The 20,086-nt window shown below is 48.6% G+C and overlaps 1 protein-coding gene across 4 annotated transcripts in view; it reads right to left on the bottom strand.

The window, feature by feature from the left end:
• Positions 1-5,510: 5,510 nt before the first annotated feature.
• The window catches only part of Tead4 (TEA domain transcription factor 4), a 74,777-nt gene continuing 60,201 nt past the window's right edge, over positions 5,511-20,086 (bottom strand). For all 4 annotated transcript variants that reach the window (XM_027428373.1, XM_035449074.1, XM_035449076.1 and 1 more), the window contains 3 exons: positions 11,372-11,512; positions 9,530-9,682; positions 5,511-9,424 (listed from right to left, as the gene is read on the bottom strand). In XM_027428373.1, the coding sequence (XP_027284174.1) occupies positions 9,311-9,424; positions 9,530-9,682; positions 11,372-11,512 (408 nt within the window). In that variant the 3' untranslated portion in view covers positions 5,511-9,310. The remainder of the gene's footprint in view (positions 9,425-9,529; positions 9,683-11,371; positions 11,513-20,086) is intronic.

Genomic DNA, 20,086 nt, shown 5'->3' with positions numbered 1-20,086 from the left:
GTGGACCCCAGATGAGCCTTGTCCTGGTGCAATTGGGTGTAGTAAGCTTTCTCATTGGGACCACCAGCTCTCAACACAGAGACTTTTATTAATTGTGAAAGCTTGGCCTTACCTTAGACTTTTTTCTAACTAGCTCTTATAACTTAATTAACCTGTTTCTATTAATCTACATTCTATCACGTGGCTCAGTTACCTTTCCTTTGTCCCATAAGTCTGACTTCTTCAGCTTCCTTTATCCTATCACTTCCAGAAATTATGCCTATCCTCTCCTGCCTAGCTAAGGGCCATTCAGATCTTTATTCCCCAATCACAGCAATGCATCTTCACACAGTATGCAAATAGCCCACAACATTTCCCCCTTTTTATCTGAATAAAAAGGAAAAATGTTAACTCTCACATATTAAAACTGTATACAATGAAAACAACTATCAGATAAGAATTACATTCACGTTGAAGGCTAGCCTGGTCTACAAAATGAGTTCCAGGAAAAAAAAAAAACCAAACAAACAAAAAGAATTATATTCACAATTTTCAGTCCATTTGTATTTGGCAAATTTGGAGAAAATACTGTATTATCTATCTTATCTTTGTAAGCCCAAAGTTTTATACCTAACCCATTTTCTATCATAACTTGTATTACCATCCTAAAAATATCTTTTTAGACCTTAAAACATTTTTTGATAAACAACTTAAGCTTCTATGTTTCTCAATCTTATAAACTTTACATCTCTTATGCACATTTCTTTTCTGAATTTGTAACAAGGAAAAGTGTAGTTGGTTGCTTTTTACTTTTTTCTTTTTTTGGCTCTTTTGGTGGGGCAACCAGCTCCCAAATAAATCACACACTAAGAAACCTATTATTACTTATTAATGCCCATCCTTTTCTTGGCTGGTTTCTTGCCAGCTTTTCTTAAATTATCCCAACTACCTTTAGCCTCTGGGCTTTTTCCTTTTCTTACTTCTGTATCTCTTACTTTCACTCTTACTCCGAGGCTGGCTGGGTGGCAGGGTGGCTGCTCCTGCCACCCTCCCCTCCTTGTTCTCTCTTGCTCCTTTTCCTTGTCTCCTCCAAGATTTCTCCTTCTATTTGTTCTCTCTCCTTGGCAGCCCCACCTACCCTCTCTCCTCCCCTTCCTCTCTCTTCCCAGAAGTCCCACCTGTTTCTCCTGCCTAGTTATTGGTCATTCAGCTCTTTATTAAATCATTGATGATGCATAGATAGGAGAGGTGATTTCAAGAGGTTTGAAGAAAAACCAAAATGTCAAATATTTTAATTGTGGCAGACAAGGTCACCTGAAAAGGGATTGTAAACAGGGCATTCCTAGAAACAATGCTTTTTATAAACATAAGCCAAAAAGAACCACCCCTCCCTTCTGTGTTATGCAGAAGGTATGGCAAAGGCAGGCATTAGACTAAAGACTGTAGGTCAAAAGGGGATTATCAAGGCAATGATTTGTCACCAGGAAACTCCCTGATGGGTCTCTAGAAGGCCCCTATACCAAGTCCAGCTCAGTCCTTTCCTGTTACCATGTAGTTTTTCTTATGTTAGTTTGTATCCTTCTTACTTTTGTATTAGACAAAAATGGGGAAATGTGGTGATATATTATTTATGATTTATTAAAGCTGGCCTAAGGGTACAGAAAGCAAAGACAGCCACAAGCCATAGAGCCTGGCAATGGTGATATGCACCTTTAATCCCAGCAGCCATGCTAACAAGTCATAGAGCCAGGCAATGGCTGGCTCGCTTTAATCCCAGAACTCAAGAGAGAAGCAGATGGATCTCTGTTAGTTCAAGGCCACACTGAGCTACATGAAATTGATCCAGTTCTAAAGAGAAACCGCTCACACAATGATGATCTCAGCACTTGGGATCACACACCTTAATCCCAGCACTAGGGAGGTATAAAAGCAAAAGGCAAAATGACCTCATGTTAAGATTTATTGTCCAACCATGCTGAGGACAGGACAGCCTGAGATAGAGGTGAGAGCTAGTGACCGGCTGCTTTGCTTCTCTGATCTTCAGCTTGAAGCTTGATATCTGTCTCTGGGTTTTTATTCTTCTCGTTACAATTGGGCCTTCATCTATTACTCGTGTTACAGCTGGGCCTTCATCTAAATCTGAAGAGATCTTAGGACTGTTGTCATTCCTGTCTCACTTCTGCTGATAGTCTGTGTCCCTGTCATCTAATAGAGAACAGACCACAAAACTAGTTAGGGGATGTATATGATGGCAACCGTTTTTTGAGAAGAGTCCATAGGATAGACCTATCATTTCTCCTACTGTGTGACTTCCACTGAATGCTCTTTGAGAACAGGGGCTTTAGTTTCTTTCGAAGCCACATCCTTAGCAGCTGGAGCAAGCCAGACACTTTGGCACAATCAGAAAGAGCTATGGGATGCACCATGTATGTATGTATCCCTCAAGGGGCACCCAGGGCCAAGGGCAGAAGTAGTGTACTCCGGGCCACTGCAAGGCCCCTTCCAATCCTGGCTTAGCCATAGGATTCTGCACAGTCCAAACCAGAGGGAATGTTCCTCATGAAAGGCCAAGCTGGTTTATAAAACCAGAGGAGGGGACACAGCAGAAGGCTCACCAACAAAATCCAGAGGCCCCAAAAGCCACAAGGGGAATGTGGTGAGTTGCCAAACCAGAGAGCACAGAAGCGAATATCAAAGCCAGGGAGCACAGCCAGGAATAACCAGTCCAGAGAGATGAAGAGAAAGAGTAAGTGAGCAGATCACAGCTGGGAGGGGCCCAGGCCAACCAGGAACAGGCATTTGAGGCTTGCTTTAATGTGCCAATAGCACAGCTTGGGGTGGGCGAATCAAGGTTACAGGGGCCATAGAGGGCTAGGCAGGATGGGATTCTCTGGGGCTCCTTGATTCTCAGAGCAGAACCTGGAAAGACAGTGTGTGGGAGTAGGAGGCACGTGACCGGCTGAAAGGGCCGTGAGAATCTGGGTGAGCAGCTCGAAGCCAGGACACCTGGTCCATGCCCACCCTCACCTAAGAGCTGGCATACACAAACCTCCATGTCAGTGGCAGACGTGGGTGTCAGCATTGTTGTCAGGATTTCAAGAAAGAACACAAGTTAGCAAGACATCACTTAAGGCAAAGGTGTGGACACATTTCTATAACCCCAATCTTTGAAAGGGTCTAGAGTTAAGTTAAGGGTCATCTTAAACAGTGAGTTTGAAGCCAACCTGAGCTATGAGATCCCATCTCAAAACAATGTTACTGAAGCAGAAAGACAGAGTGAGATTATGGTGACACATTTCTAATTCCCAGCTCGGCCTTGGGTTGGAAGGACTGAAAAAAACTAATCCTTCAAAAAAAAAAAAAAAAAAAAAAGCGCAAGGTCACAAGACACTCAGCAGACTCAGGTTGGGCATCTGATGATTCCCGACCACTTGTAGGATGGACTTGCAAGCCGGCCAGCTGGTAAACACATTTCCCTCCAATGGAGCTGGTCATCCGCTCCCTTACTCTCCACAGCCTCCCTACAACAGTAGACTTACTTTAGCCACAAGATGGTTGCTACACCAGCCCCCACCCCCCAGTGTGTGCGCCCCACCCCACCCCTACCCGCCCCCATGTGAGCTCGCACGGTCGTAAAAGAAAGGCTTTCTTCATCTTGCATAATTTTTGGTTTTGTTTCCCTGGATACAAGCCAGGGCCACAAACTAGGCAAGTGCTCCACTACTGAACTACCCTGCCTCTCTACATTGTATCCTCTCTGGGCTTCCCACCCTCCCCGCTTCAGGCAAGCCCTGACCACCCATGATCAGCCCATCTGAATTCATGACAGCTGGGTAAGGAGCCAAACCCGGCAGAAGTGGAAAGATCTGCAGCGTGCTTACCAGGTGTGTAACTTTTCTGGTCACTATGCCAAGACACCAAAGAGAAGAAGCAAGGTTTGGTTCTGAGGGGATGCAGTCTGTTGTAAGACATGCGGTAACAAGAACTGCTCACACCAGGAACAGTAGAGCTGGTGACATAGCTTGGTCACCCTCTAGGCAGATCAGGACATAGCTTGGGCGGGAAGTGTGCTGACCTGGAACTTTCAGGCCCTGACTTTAGGGACACTACTGTTCAGGAACCTTCCAGAACAGCGCCACCAGCTGGGGACCAAGCCTTCAAACACATAGGCCTGTAGGGACACTTCACATTCAAACTAGCTGAGGTTAGTCACTGATTTCCCGAGCCTCTTCATCCATGAAAAGGGTGCCGCAGGAGCACAGTGCAGCGGTCCACATCAAGCAAGACAATGTTTCAGAAGCGTTCTGTAAACTGAAAAGCACAAGGAAGAGCTGAGCGGGGTGGCACACGCCTGTGATGGAAGCGTTTGGAAGGCTGAGGCCGGATGGCAGGTTTTGTCTCCAAAGGTGTGGGTAGGTATTATTAATCATGGCCTTAACTGTGTTGCCTCCGAATTTGCTACCAGACTGAATACTGCTATGTGTTAGAATTAAGTTTGACTGCTAGATCCAAAAACTCTGCATAATGGAAGTGACAAAGGTAAAAATCCATCCCTCACATGAAATCTATAAGAACAATGTATAACTTTTTTTTTTTTATTTTGCTGTATCTTAAGTAGTCATCAGTCTAAGGTCTCAGAGACCAATGTAGCTACTTAGAATCTACATCAATTTACCAACAATTCCTCAGAACAAAGAGCATACCCCCCCCCCCTTTTAGGTCATCCCTGGAAATTTGATTTCTGCTTACTTTCACTGGTCAGACTGTCACATGACCTCATCAGACTGCAATGCAAGCCAGGAGATAACAGTTTTATTCTGAGTGAACCCCATGTCTCGATAAAAACAGAGGGGTCTAGTCCTGTTATTTGAAAAGGAGGCGGGGGCCTCTGCCTTAAGTGGCCACTTCTCATCTCATCTCCCTGTGAGTAGCAGCTGGCCTCCCCTGATCCCAAAACATTTCCTTTACTACTGAGAGCAAACCACACTCCTGCTTCTCCTCCTCCTCTGTCAATGCACCTTGTCTCAGCTCAGGGCTGGCCACAGCTTCTCTTCTCAGCCCCAACTCTCCTCTCTGTAATGACTCAACTCCTGACTCCAGTGAGAATCTGGGTGTCCTTCCTGAGTCTGGCCCAGGGAGGATGGTGCCCCCTGAAAGGCAGGCGCTGTCATCTAGGCAAGGCCTCCTGCCTCCCTGCTCAGGACAGGGAGCAAAGGGAGAGAGTGCAGCAGGTACAAGTGGGGCTTCAGCAGCAGCCGTCTCTGAACCCCAAACTAGTTCAGTTTAGCACAGAACAGTACTTGACGGGAATTCGGTGCTCAGTAGTGTTGTGGGATGGTGGGCAGGCTCTTACCATGCCCCATTCAAGAGCATTCTAACTCCTCAGCTGAGTTCAGTTCCTGCTCCCACCGGTTGGTTCAGCACAGGCCAGTCCCAGTGTGCCAATGCCCTATGCACACCGCTGGTTTGTGCGCTTTGGGAACAGGCGCAGATCTCCAGTCCTACACGAAGAAATCACATGCACGCAGACCTGTGTTTGTAGCAGACTTTACTGAAGATCTGAAGAGATGAAGGGGGTTTACATAGAAAAAAAAATACAAAAGCCTTAAAATTGAATATCAGACATCTGTGAGTGTAAAAAAAAAAAAAAAAAAAAAACAAAAAAAACCATCATTTCCACTGCCTAGGCTCTGGCTCGCTAGGAAGGGCCATGCCCATCTGTGCCCTTACTCACAAATATATATATACAAAAGCAGAGGTCCAAGAACTTTTTAAAGAATTTTTATTTCAGAGATCAGGTTTCACTGTATAGCTCCTGCTGGCCTTACTCTCCTCCTGAGTGAGTGTTGGGGGAGGAAAGATAAAGTGTGACCCCAGCACCTGGCTGGACACAGTAGTTAGCTACATCCTAGACAGAGTCAAGTCTTTGAGGAAAAGGTCATTTTCTTTATGATCTCTAAGAAAAGTTATCCAAGGTGCCACTGCCCCCTGTACCACAGCTCTAAGAAAGAAAGCAGGTTTTCAGCAGGGGTCACGTGCTGGTAGCCACTGGATAGAACCCCTGAGGGAAGCTCACACTCTTCTGTGTTGTTGTCGCTTCTGTGCCTGGGTGGCCCGGGTCTCAGGAAGCTCCCTCCTGGCACAGCCTACCCTCAGGCCTTCTGCACTCAACCCCCAGCCTGGGTGCAGCACAGACCAGAGATGTAAGACCACACCTCGGGGCCCCTTTGGCGGGCGGTCTAGGACACCACTTGTACACACTAGTTCCTTTTATGTGTGTGGGGTGGTGGGTTTTTAATGTTTTATTTATTTTTAGCTATTGGTTTTGTTTTGTTTGTGCTTTTGCTTGTTTTTCTGGTCAGGACACATTCTTTCCATTCCTGTGACACCTTGTTGGGACAATCCACTCTGTTAGTTATCAGACCCTGTGAGGCAGAAAACCTTTCACCTGTCCCTACTGCCACTTCTGACATTTCCTGCTAACTAGGTAACACCAGGAGGGCTTTCACTCCCGGGGTCGTGACATGGGTGGCCCTCTCTGAAATACTATCAAAGGAACGCACTCCCTTGCTTCACAGCTCCAGGCCTTGCTACCACCCTAAGAGAACTCCAAAGTCGGCATCCACACAGGGAGTGTAGGGGACACAAAAGACTGAACCACCCGCCTTCCTACCTGGCATGCTGGCTGGGTGGGGGTATGCCTACCTTCTGTCACTCGGCATAGCCCTGGGGCACGCCCATCCCCTCCCCGCCTCCAGGACTCTCAATTCTCTCTTGGAATGTTCCTTCGGATCCACTTGTCTGTGGTTCAAGAGTCAGTGCAGATTGTGGGCCTTGGCAGCCTCCCTATGAAGCTAACCTTGGTGCCCTCCCCCTCCACAGCATTTCCCACCGCCTGCAAGTCTCCTCAACTTTAAGCCTCCAGTCACCCCTTCCTTAGTCCAAAGTAGCCGCCCTGGCTGCTTTGCTCATGGACACATTCCCAGAGCCTGACACATCTCCGAAATCAAACAACTACTCACACGGCAAATGAAAAAAATACACCAACAACCCAAGCAACTTCCTCAAGCTCTCGGGGCCTCACTTTCGGCAAATGAAAAAAATACACCAACAACCCAAGCAACTTCCTCAAGCTCTCGGGGCCTCACTTTCTTAATCTTTAAAATAGGACTGCTGGATACAGTGGTAAGCACCCATAGACCCAGCTCCTCAGGAAGCTGAGGCAGGAGGATCACTGGAAATATTAGCCTAGGCCAGAGAGGGCGAGCTCATCTAAAAAAAGAAAAAATGGCGCCAGCACAGTACCATCAGTGAGACTGCTGGGAAAGGGGGGAGCGGGGGTGCCATATTGACTTGAACGGAGTAGCAACTAAGACTGCCATCTTCTATGGTGGCTCTCCCTTAGGTCACTGAGGTCAGTTCACACAGGAGAAACTAAGAATCCACACTGTGACCCAACATCTGGACTGACCTGCTTCCTACAGGAAAAGGTTGTGTCCTTCCTGTCTCAAGAGGCTGCCCACATAAAAGTCTGAAATGGCTGAGGCTGGGGCTTCCCAAGAACACTGCTGCCAGGCAGCAATCACAGGGGGAGAGGGCCTTGACCCTCTTTGACAGCAGGACCTCTACACAGTGCAGTAGGAAGCAGGTCTGGGTCCAGCCACCAGCCTAGCCCGGTGGGGGAGGTGTGCGCTAAATTGCTTTGGGTTGAGGAGAGGGCACTTGGGACCTACAGAAAGACTGGATGGCTTGTCTGTCTTCCTCAGCTGAGATGCAGCCAGACTCCTCCCATGAGCTTATTTGCACACTTCTGGCCTGGTCACTCGGCCTGTGCCAAGCCCTGGGGTCGGCCCCAGCACCAAAACTCCACACAAATAACATCACTAAACATTAGCCATCCTCCTCTCAGAACTTGTCCCTTGGAGGGCTACCTCTTCCCTGAGACCCCTGGATCGCTCCTATCTGAAGGCCAGCTGCTGTAGGATCACCCCACCACAGTGGGCTTCAATCTGGGCTCCTCAGCGGGAACTGAAGCTCCCACGGTGAGTACCGATGCATATTTATTGAACATGTGGATGTGCTCATTGCTACATGAGGCACTGTATAGACACGAGGTAGGTGGATGCTATACCCATTTTGCAGATGGGAAACTGAGGCACCATAACGTTAACACCCCAGAGGTTGCACATCAAAGTCAGGCTAGACTGATTTCCAGAGCCCTTCGTCCCTCACCTCTGTAACATCCCCTCAATGCTACCCTGCCCATTTCTGCACCCCCACAGATACATCCCTGAGTTCTGGGCACACACACAAACATGCCCAGGTTGGATCTTTCTTCCTGAGGCTCCAGGTTACTAGAAACTGGCTCCAACTGGGGAAGCCTTGAGAAAGCAGCAGAGAGCCAGACCCAGGCCCTCCAGAGGGAGGGAAGCAAGGGGCTGGGGCTGAGGGAGAGATCATTGAACTGGCATGGTACCCAGTCACTATTGTTTTGTTTTTTGAGACAAGGTTTCTCTGTGTAGCCCTGGCTGTCCTTGACCTCACAGAGATTCGCCTGCCTCTGCCTCCCAAGTGCTGGGATTAGAGGTGTGCGCCACCACCACCCGGCATGGCCTAGGCACTTCATAGACATCCTCTCCTCACCAGTGCTGAGCGGAGAGAAAAGTGGACGAACAGAGAAGCCAAGGACTTGAATCAGGACTCCCTACTTCGAAGCCTTGCCTCAATCTGGAGTCATAGCCCCCTGCAGGGCCACTGCAGGGCCACCTGAGTAACTCAGTCTCCAGCCAACAACTTTGTTGAAGCCACACCTAAATCTAGCCCTGTTTGCAGGGGTGGGGCCTTCTGCGGTAGCCATCATCACGGCAGGGCTGACAGTGTACACGGGTCACGCACAGCATCTCTGGGTGTGTGACCTGCATGCCATCTGTCCTCAGGCCACTAGTGTGACCAGCAGCAGAGTGTAGGGTTCCAGCAGCTGAGAAGGGACCACTGGGTCTTGAGCTTTAGCGTCTGGAGATAAACAGCTGGCTGAGTCCACTGGGGTTCTGGCTCCTGGACCATCTGAGAGCATCTCTGGGCTTGCTTCCAGCTTGCTTCCTGGTACCTCCTGGTGCCCCCTTCTCCCCTGCCCTCCTGGGCTCATACAGCCAGACCAGCTCCTCTGAAAATACTCGGCACCTTGGGTTTATTGGGGGGTTGGGCACTGCAAGATCAGGCAGTTTGCTTCTCTGCTCGGCTCTCTTGGCACTTCTGGGGGGCTGGCCCTGAAGGTTCCCTCCCAGGTCCCCATTTCCTGGATCTGTCCCCCCACCATCGTTCTCCAAGTCTCTCATTCTTTCACAAGCCGGTAGATGTGGTGCTGAGCCCCATGTTCGCTGGCTGACACTTCGAAGACGTAGGCAATGCACAGCAAGGTCTCCTGTGTGTCTCGATTGGTGACCACCTGCAAGTGAGACAGAGGTGACGGTCAGAGCCCTGGACTGGGAAGCCAAGGGTGCCACCCACCACCTCCGCACAGACCCCCTGGGCATGCGGCCCCCGGTCACACCTGCAGGATGGTGAAGTTCTCCAGCACACTGTTCATCATGTATTTCTCCGGTAAGTGCTTCAGCTTGTGGATGAAGTTGACCATGTACTCACAGAGCGGGGACCGGTGGATACGGTACAGGTAGCGACCGTTCTCATAGCGCGCATACTCTGTCTGTAGAACCCCAGGGACAGCAGAGGCTTAGCATCCCTTCACCTCTTGCCCAAGCCCAATTTAGCAGGGATGTACAAAAATCCAACACAGCCAATGGGACACAGAGGCAGAAGATGATCCAGGACCAGCGCTATCCTCTGAGGTTTCTAGACATGAAAGCAGACCTTTCCGCTCGGTCACTTCCAGGAGAAGGACATGTAAAGACCCGGAAGGAGCGGCCATGAGATGGGGCAGGTGTGGCAAGTGAGGCTGAGCTGAGGGAGGGAACCCGCATCCGTGTGGTGGAACTGCCTTACGCGTGAAGCTTGGTAGTGGATGCTACCAAGGAGCTGGATAGACAGCACATAGGATGATGGCTGGATAGACACATGAGCACCTCAAAACCTTGATAAGTTTAATGCAAGTAAATAACTGTAGGAGCTTTGTAAAAAACTGCCTTTGCTGGGATAGGACAGCAATTCTGAGCCCTGGAGTCCATCTATAGCACCAAATAGAACAAAAGACCACACACACACATTACACTCCCAAGATTAAGAGAAGTTACATGAGTGGGGCTCAGTGGAGCTAACGTGTATCAAAAGCTTCCTGGCAATGGAACAGCTAGGGTTGGGACCCATGAAGCGAAGGTCGAGATTCCCAGGTGCTGCCTGGCACCTAACTGTTGGACATGAGTTTCTGTCAACCTCAGGTAGAGAGGACACCATCAATTCAGACCCACGTAGGCCAAGAGGTGACCAGCCTGACAGCATGTAGTGTTAAGCACCGCAGTGTCACAGTCTTTAGGACCACACGGACACTGTGACATTTAAGGCCATTTTGTCATTCTCATCACACAGTAAGATCAGAAGGTCACAGTCATTGGGACCAATGGGTGGTGAAGGCAACCTGATACTTCCTTAGAGATCAGTCAGGAGTGTTAACACAACCCCAAGAGGAAGTGGGGGTCGGGGGAGGTGTACAGGGATGAAACCCAAGTCCTTAGCTTGAGAGCTCATTACCAGCCTGCCTGCCTTTGACAGGGTGAATGGGAGTGAGGCAGAGAACTCTGCCCAAGTGTAAGGTCTCCAAGGCACTCCAAAAACCAAAAAGCTGTGTGATACTGGGATGCCTGGCAAGGGGACTCGAAAGACTGTCTCAAAAGGGGTGAGGTGGGGATAAAGGGCTGTATAGCTCAATGGCAGAATACTTGCCGAACATACACCAGGCTCTTAGAAAAACTCAAACACCTGGAGAAACAGGGACTCCACAAGCTTGCAGCATTCGTGGAGTAAAAAGTGAGAGGGGAACAGATCCTGAACATCCGTTCTCACGGCCTATGCATCTAGAGAGCTGTGCAACTGAGAAAGGCCATGCCTATCCCCAGGACCAGCTGTCAAAGACACAGATGGATTAGGGAGAAACCCTTGGGCTAGCCCCTGCTTTGGCCCTGCTCTAGAAGTTGCGGGATGCTTGCAAGGAAGGTGTGAAAGGAATCCTGACCAAAAAATTAGTCAGGGATCGGAGGTGTGGGACAGACAATTAAATCAGTAATTTATTAGATGCCTCATACCCAACCTAAAACACACACTTCCTGAAGGTATGTGGAAGCCACATGGGGCCCCCCTCAGCAATCCTGCCCCCAAGAGAGCTCCAGGGAAAGGGGGCACACAGACCATGCCCTTTGTCTACACCCACTGGATGGCCTCCTACCTCAACTTTCTCCACCACTTGCTTGCCAAAGGAGCAGACCTTGGTAGAACAGGTAATGATCATGTTCTCCAGGCTCTCGTACTGGCTGGAGACCCCATAGAAGGCGTTGCTTTCATCGTCAATGTTGGTATTGAGGTCTGCCTGCCGGAGAAATGGAAGCATACGATTGTTTTCAGGGGTGTCCTTAGAGGTCACAGTGCAGGTTCTTGTGAAGGGACTCTAGCCGGCCTGAGCGTGACAAACATGGCTCTGGCACGCCCCGCCCTCCTCCCCATTCCCTCTGCCTTTCTAAAAGCCATTAGACCATATTCCTAAAGCCAGCCATCAAGGTCCTTTCCCTTATCTGACCACTTCCTCTTCCTACCGCTGACTACCAAGGTCCAGCTGTTAAAGTATTGAAGTCCAGCAATCAAAAACCCCCTATGGCTGCCTTAATTAACCTATCCAATTGAAATTAAACACCTCATCCTAACACAGGGTTTCCCCTTTCCCCTTTATAAACCCACCATTTTCCTATGGGCCGAGTCTGTCTCCCTTGTCCTCCTGTCTTTCTCTTTTTTTCCCCTGCCGTTTGTCCCTCTGGGGCAAATAAATCTCCTTTGTGCCCAGAACTTGGTGTTGGGGTTTCTTGTGCCCATACCAGTCCCTTCATCTTGGAAGAGACGGGGCTTTAAAAGAATGGGGGTAGGAGTTGGCTACAGCTCAGTGGGAAGCCGGTTGTTGGCCTGGAAGGACCAAAAAGCAAGAAGAAAAAGAAAAAAACATGGGCACATAGCAAGCGTAAGAAAGCCTCTGCCACCCCCCCCACACCCAGGCTCAATGTAATTCTTTGTTTCCCAAACAATGAGAAATATGTTCACAGCTGCCCACCAGGCAACCACTTCTTGGTTGGATATTGTATTAATTAACTTAGGATCACCGTGACTAAATACCACATATAAACAACCTAAGGAAGGGTTATCTTGGTTGTCTCAGTCCCTCATGGCAGGGAAGGCATGGCAGAATGATCCCATCCTGATGCTAAGAACACGAGATGGTGGCTGTTCTCGTGGCATGGGCCAGGAAAGGGAGAACACAAGCCAAAACCAGGAGTGGGTATAACCTTCAAGGACTTGCCGCTAGTGTCTTATTTCTAGTTTCTAGCAGCAAGGCCACAACTCTTAAAAGCTCTACAACCTTCAAAATAGAGCCACCACAAGCTGGGGACCAAGCATTCCATATGCAAGTCTGTGGGTAACATTGTGAATTCAAAGTATATCCCTGACCCAGAACGGCTCCTGTCCATCTTATAGGACAAATAAAAACATGTAGTCAGAAGTGTCAAAGTGCAAAGTTTCTTCTGAGGCAATCCGAGCTATGAACCCTGCAAAATCAGAAAGAAAACCACCTACTCGCCATTCATCCTAGAACAGAGTAAACATTCCCATGTCAAAAGGAAAGCAAAGGAGAGGACCAAGAAGAAACACAGGCCCTGGAAAGATTAAGACTCAACAGTTAAGAGCACTTGCCACTCTTACAGAGAACCTGAGCTCAGCCCCCAAGCCCCAGCTTCTCTTCTGGCCTCCATGGGTAACTGTAAATGTGTACTCACATATACACAGAGATATACATTAAAAAGCTTGAAAAAGAAAAGACTGCAACTCAACCAAGTATGAAGTTCTACAGCACCTTATCTGATATCCAGGGCTTATGGTGACATCTGAGCTCCAAGAGCCTGGACATTCCAGCCCCTATGGTTCTGCCATTTGCAGCTATGGGCCTCTCCCACAAACTGGCTCAACTGGGTGCCTGCAGCTTTCTTCAGAGACATCCCACATTTCCCAGTATCTTCAATGACCTCTCCTGCAACTTAGGCTCCCTTCATGTGTAGTTTACATTGGGACACCTATTAGAGAATCCGGCCCTTCAACACACTGTTCTAGAACCTTGATGCAAGCCCCATGACCCTACAACTCATCCAGTTTGTATACTTGTAAAGCCAACAAACAGTGGATGATGGCAAGTTCTGCTGGAGGTAGCTGGATCCCCACAGACCATGGCAATAGTGTCCTACAAGTGACTATGTGGCTGAACTTGCTAAACATTTCCAGAAGGACACCCCTTCAGCTCTTTGTTTTTAGGGTGTTCTTTTGCTTTGGGGTGTTTTTTTTTAACTTATTTATTTTGTATGTATGAATACACCAATGCCAGAGGAAGCATGTGCAACCGAAGAACAATTTTTAGGCATTGGGTCCCCCCTTCCACCATGCAGATCCTAGAGACCGAACTCAGACCATCAGGCTTGGAAGCAGGTGCGCAAACTCTTTGAGTCATCTCACTGGTCCAAACCTATTTCTTTTACTTTAAAGAATTCTTTTAAAACTTTATATATTACATGTGTGTATGCATTTGCCTGGCTGGGTTGGCCTGATTTTGCTCGACATGATGATCTCTGACTCCATCCATTTCCCTAACGATGACATACAGAAGGTTGATTCTTTGTTTTGTTTTTGTTTTTCTGAGACAAGGTTTAGTTATGTAAGTCTGGCTGTCCTGGAACTCACACACACCGTAGACCAAGTGTCAGTTCCTGCTTCACCCTCCCAAGGGCTGGGATTAAAGGCATACGCCATTGTGCCTGGCCAGAAGGCTGATTCTTACGGTGGAGCTTCTTCATCAACCACAAAACACAGAGGTAACTGCCATGTGGACCAGAGCGCAGGCTGTGAATGTGAGCTGCCAATGACGATGCAGGTTCTAAGACTCTTCTGCAGAACCCAGAAAGGTCCGGGGCAGGATTTGAGCACAAGTGACAAGCAGTCTTACTCATGACCACTAGGTGACACTCAAGCACTGGTTTTCTCTCCTTGGACATCTTCCTTTTCAACAGCAAAATCTTTGTGTAAACTGACAAGGGAGTGTTAATTACCCTATAATTAGGGTGGCACAGAAGACATATTATGCAGACACACACACACACACACACACACACACACACACACACACACACACACACACACACCTGAGAATGACTAGCCTTTACCATTATGGATGAACACAACATGCTGAGTGAGGAAAGCGATTATGGCATAGAATGAAGAAGTGTTTTTTTTTAGGGTGTCTCAGTGTGCTGTGCATGACTTACATGGAGCCATTCTTTAGGAGGAAGGAAAAAACAAAGAAACGATTACAACAGCATTCGAGCCAATGTTTAGCCTCTGAAACAAACAGTCCCCGTTCCTAAACACTCTCCTTTCCCAACCGAGGATGGCTTTCAGTCTCCCCGGACCTGCCTCCATCATGACCCTGTTGGGGAGGACAGCTGGGGAGGGCGGGGTGTGGAGCACCTGTGATGGGGGCAGCCATGGCCCAAGGTCTTCCTGTGACAAATGAAATGAACAAGGACCTGAACCCAGGCTTTCTCCCACTTCTCTAAGTCATGTGACCATCCTAAAAGACCAAGTTTGTCAGGTTGGCCTGAAAAACTTGAGAGGCGGTTTGTGGGCTTAGAGTACACTGTGACCCCAACAGTAGGGCAAAAATGTGGACCGTGCATCAAAAACAAAACAAAACGCCATAGGAGACCCAACTGCCTGGAAAGGCAGAGACACTGAGGGATGAGGCCAGTGCATTCTGTGGTCACAAAACTCAGATGACAGACACTGTGGCCATAGGGCTCTGACCAGTGTTATACTCACTAACCACACAGATTCTCCCGTGGTGTCAAGATCTTGTTATGTAGCCCAGGCTGAGCTCCAACTTCTTCATTCCTTCTGCTTCAGCCTCCTAAGTACTAGGATTACAGGCATCTACCCAACTCGTGCATCTTTTAATGACACTTCTTAAATTGTGTGTGTGTGTGTGTGTGTGTGTGTGTGTGTGTGTACTTGCACATGCATGACAGTGTGCATGTGGAAGCCAGAGACAACTTGCACGAGTTGAGTCACTTTTCTCCTTCCCATATGTGCATTCCAGGAGTCGAACTCGGGTCACCAGGATTAGTGGTAAGCACCTTTACTCACTGAGCCTTCTGGCTGGACTTTGTGGTATCTTTGACATCACTTCACTTTTATTAATTTTACCACAAGCAATAAAATCATGAAAACAAGGACACTTTTTTTTTCTCTTACATAAGCCAAATTAATTTTTAAATAAGAAATGTCCAGGGCTGGAGAGTTGTTGGCTCAGGAACATTAACGGCCCGAGGAACCAGGTTCAATTCCCAGCATCCACAAGGCAGCTCACAACTGTCTGTAGACAGTTCCAAGAGATCTGACACCTTCACACAGACATAAATGCAGACAAAACACCAATGCACATAAATAAAAATAAATAAAAATTTAAAAAAAGAAACGTCAATAGATGTAGCACTTTTAAGACCTCCCTGTGCACCATTCTGGGAAGACCCCATAGCAAAGAGCATCTCAGGCCACAAGCAAAGGCAGCCTTCCTGTCTCTGCACCCCATGCTTGGATGACTTGTCCAGGGGAAGACCCATGGGGTGCAAGGTCCCTGTCCATGACAAACCACATTTGGGGCCTGGCACACCTGGCCTTTCAGTAACGGGCGCTTGTATCTGTCCCAATTCTCAGAGCTGAGTGGTGCTATGATAGAGGAGCCAGGCCCCTGGGTACATCGGAGTTACTTACCCCTGGGGTGTGGACCCCAACTTGAGCCCTCCATCTCAAATACACTCCAGTCCTTACTTCCCACCCTAGGACCCCTTTCAAACACTCATTCACAGCCAGGCGGTGATGGCCCACGCCTTTAATCCCAGCACTCAGGAGGCAGAGGCAGGCAGATCTGTGAGTTCCAGGACAGCCAGAGCTACAAAGAGAAACCCTGTCTCGAAAAACAAAACAAAGACAAAAGACATTCATCCAGCCACAGCCCAGCATTTCTGGGGACTGTGAGATAGAAAGGGGCTAAGGAATATTTGTGTGCTATGAAAGAATTTGCAACTGAGAACAGAGTAGGATGAGTTGGGGGGTCCAACATCATCCTAGAATCTGCCCTGGGCCTGTGATGCACAAATCTGAGAGACGACAGCCAATGCCAAAGGACCCATTCCACAGTACCTCAGCTAGTCCTAGGGCTCCAGGGTCCATCCAGCTCTCCCACCACCTCACCCTGCAGCTGTAATCCAGGACAGCTGTCCCTCTCAGTGACCAGCCTTCAGAACACCCCACCTCCTCCATGCATCCTAGTCATAGCTGTTCAGCAGGGTGGGCAGCTCACGGACTGGGCCTGGAACAGGTGTGAGGGATCGGGTGACTGACAAATGAGCAGACAGCCTTGATTGTCATGAGCTGGTATGTGTCTGGGGGGAATGTCGGGCCCAGAAGACAGCAGTGGGCTGGATGGTAGAAAGGTCTAAGGAACTGTCCTGCTATCCAGCTCCTCCCAGTGTGCAGATTGGTTTTCCTGCCCCTGCCCAGGACAAGCCACCTCTGTTAGTTGTCAATAGGTTCTGGGGGATGGAGGTTCTGGAAGGATGGGATTTACATTTTCCAGCCCCCACTCCAGTGGGCAACATCTCAGAACTGGGCCTTAAGGGCTCCACCTCCTCCTCTGCACCTTGAGGCCATCTGCACTGGGATAAGCCCAGGCACGCTGCAGGACTACCACCACAGCCCCTCCCTGTGAACAGTAACTCTCAGGGTGGTGGTGCGGGAGGCGGGAACAAAGTGGCCTCTGCTCTAGGCAGGTTCTCATCAGCTCTCCAGCACCTAGGAGGCAGACTGAGCAAACAGCAGGAAGAGAAAGGCTGGCTGTGAGACAGGCAACAGTTTCTTGCCTGGACAGGTTTCCTTCCTGTGTGTGTGGCCAAGTCCACAGCAGACAGTGGTGGGAGGAGGGAGCAGGCCAAGGGGGCAGGGGACTGCCCATGACTAACGCAGACTCTCATTGTTAGCAAATGTTCCTCACTCCATTTTTCTGCCTCCTTTGAGCCCCTCCCACATGAGGACAGACCAGGCTAAGGTGCCCTGGCCTCCGATGTTCCCTCTTCTGATTTCAGCTCAGCTGCCCTAAGGTGACTACACTCGGACTGTGTGGCTAGAGGAGGAAGAACAAGGGCTCCCCTGAGTTCCCAGATTGGAGCCCACAAGAACTGCTAACCTTTGAGCTGAAAAAACAGAGGTGCACAGAAGCCAAGACTCGCTCAAAATCCAGCTCTCAAGGGGAGTGTCTGCATCCCATAGGGACAGTTGGACCCAAAAGTCAGCTGCCTTGTCACACTGTGAGTGCTTTCTTATATCCACCATGGCCCGCTAAAGTCCATACTGCCCCAGGTCCAAGACCCACTGTGGAGCTCCCCAGAGTCTGTGCTGCTAAAAGGCAATGACCACACGGGCTGTTTATACAGCCATGGCCAAGCTTGTCTGTGGGACCAGCCCAGTCAAACTTCTGGTGTCCCAGCTGTTCTCACACTTCCTGTTTCTATCAGTTCCCTAAGGGAAGGCAAAGGAGTAAAGGAGCCCACTGAGGTGGTAGAAGGAGACTTGAGTTTTACTTCCACCTGGAAGACTTTGCCAATATTTCCTGGGAGAAAGGTCAAGATCCAGAAAATCAAAGAGCCCCGTTGCTCTCCTCTCGGAGCATACGCTCAGAGCTGTCTGCCCTCCTCCGAGCCTTTCAAACAACCCAGAAGCTTCTCCAGGACCAGCATGAGCACCAAATCTGTGTCTGGGGGCATCCTGTTTGGGAGGTCAGACTGCCTGCCTCTGGAGCCATACGTTTGAGGACACAGTCTGGTTCTGGTACAACAAACTGGCTTAAGTCTCGTAAAATTGTTTATCCTGACCATGCCTCAGTTTCTCCTCTACAGACAAGGTTATCAACTAGATCTACCTTTGAAGGTGTGGCAAGATTCACAAATGAGAATCCATGTGACCTGCTAAAGCAAGTACTCCTGGGACCTTTCAGTCTTCCCTGAATATACCAAGAATGACCACAGGAATGATGAAGACCCACCCAAAAAGCATGTCTCAGACCCAAGCCTTTGTCTGCAACATGAGTTTCCCTAATTTGTGAAATGGAGATTCTAAGATGAGCCTTACCCCGAAATGTGTCTGGTGAAATATAAATTACTGCTGCCACTGCACTGTGGTTCAGACATAAAGGACTTACATGGCATGTTTCATACAGGCCTTGGGTTCTCTATACCCAAAACTTAAATAATAATAATAATAATAATAATAATAACAATAATAATAATAATGATGAAACTACTAGCTAAAAGAAGATAGGAGCCAGTGAGAAGGGCCCTAAATATGTCTTGTCCTCCAAGGTAGTGTACTGATAAACACATCAGTGTGCCACTACCAATGGGGCCTCCCTTCTGGCTCCAGTCACATCCCAAGTGCAGCTGGGCCAGTGCTGAGAGAGCCACTAGTCACCTCACTCTGGAGGGGAATCCAGTATCCCCCTAAGCACCCCAGAAATTGGAGGTTGCCTGTATACCACAGCAATGCTAACCGAAGTCCACCACAAAGCCGCTGATTTGACATTTTCCCTGGTTCATCAGAGCAACGTGCAGCCACACAAATAATTACAGCAGCACGGGACTTTAGAAAGCCCCCACAGGGAGCTACGTGGAATTCTTTCCTAATAGTTGCAATGTGGGGATGATGGCTGGAATTCCACTGGCCATAACCTTGGGGACAGAAGCCATACACCGAGACAAGAAGGAGAGAGGACTCAGGCTATGGGGATATCACATAGAAGTCAGATATTACATCCCTGCAGGATCTACCCCCAGGCTTCCTCTACATGAATGAAAAACTTGATTTGTGCACTGATGCTTTTGGCTTTGGATAATTGGCCCTCAGATAAAACACTGAACTAATCCGGAAACTAGGAGACAAAATAAGGAAGTCTCTAGGAAAAGAGACCTCGTTAAAAACTGGAAAATATAAAAATGACAGTTGAGGGACTTGCCTCTCAAGAATGAAAGCCTCCATAACCCACACACAAAAGTCAGACTCAATGCCATACTTGTCATCCCAGCCCTAGGGAGAGAGACAGGTGGATCCCTGGGACTCTTTGGCCTAATCAGGCCAACAAGAGACACACAACACACAAATACATTGATGACTCATGCCAGTACTCCTGGCTCCTGGGAGGCTGAGACAGGAGGATCACTACAAGTTTGAGGACAGCCTGAGCTATATAACAGTCCCAGGCTAGCCTAGACTATACAGTGAGATTCAGTTTCAACTCCCCTGCCACCCCCTAAAAAACAAAAGCAAAAAGAATAAGCCAGGAAGTAGGGCAGCAATGGAGATTCAGGAAAATAAGAGTGAGTAAAATGGCCAAAGAAATAACAGAATAGAAAGATTCTAAGCTTACGATTAAAGGTGGTTACCCAAGTACAGAGCGGGAGACAATACATAACCCAAAGATCATCAGTGAGAAACGGACGAAAACAGAAATTGAGGAGGTGTGAAAACCAGAGAATAAGAAAGCAGGTCACATAATTACATAATTCTCTATGTATATATAGGGAATCAGAAAGGCATCAGACACACACATTGGAAGACAGTGGAGCAATGAACTTACAAACGGCTGTTGTACTTCAGGTGTGGGAGTGGATGCTTGCAATCCCAGAACCCAGGAAGCTGAGACGGAAAGGTCTTGAGTTCTAGATCAGCGTGAATATATACCAATACCCAGTCCCTGCGTGCATGCGTGTGTGTGTGTGGTGTGTGTGGTGTGTGTGTGTGTGTGTGTGTG

Source organism: Cricetulus griseus, chromosome 8 (genome assembly GCF_003668045.3).
Source record: "Cricetulus griseus strain 17A/GY chromosome 8, alternate assembly CriGri-PICRH-1.0, whole genome shotgun sequence".
NCBI lineage: Eukaryota > Metazoa > Chordata > Mammalia > Rodentia > Cricetidae > Cricetulus > Cricetulus griseus.
The sequence above is the reverse complement of the archived record's forward strand: the minus strand, read 5'-3'. Positions and strand labels throughout refer to the sequence as shown.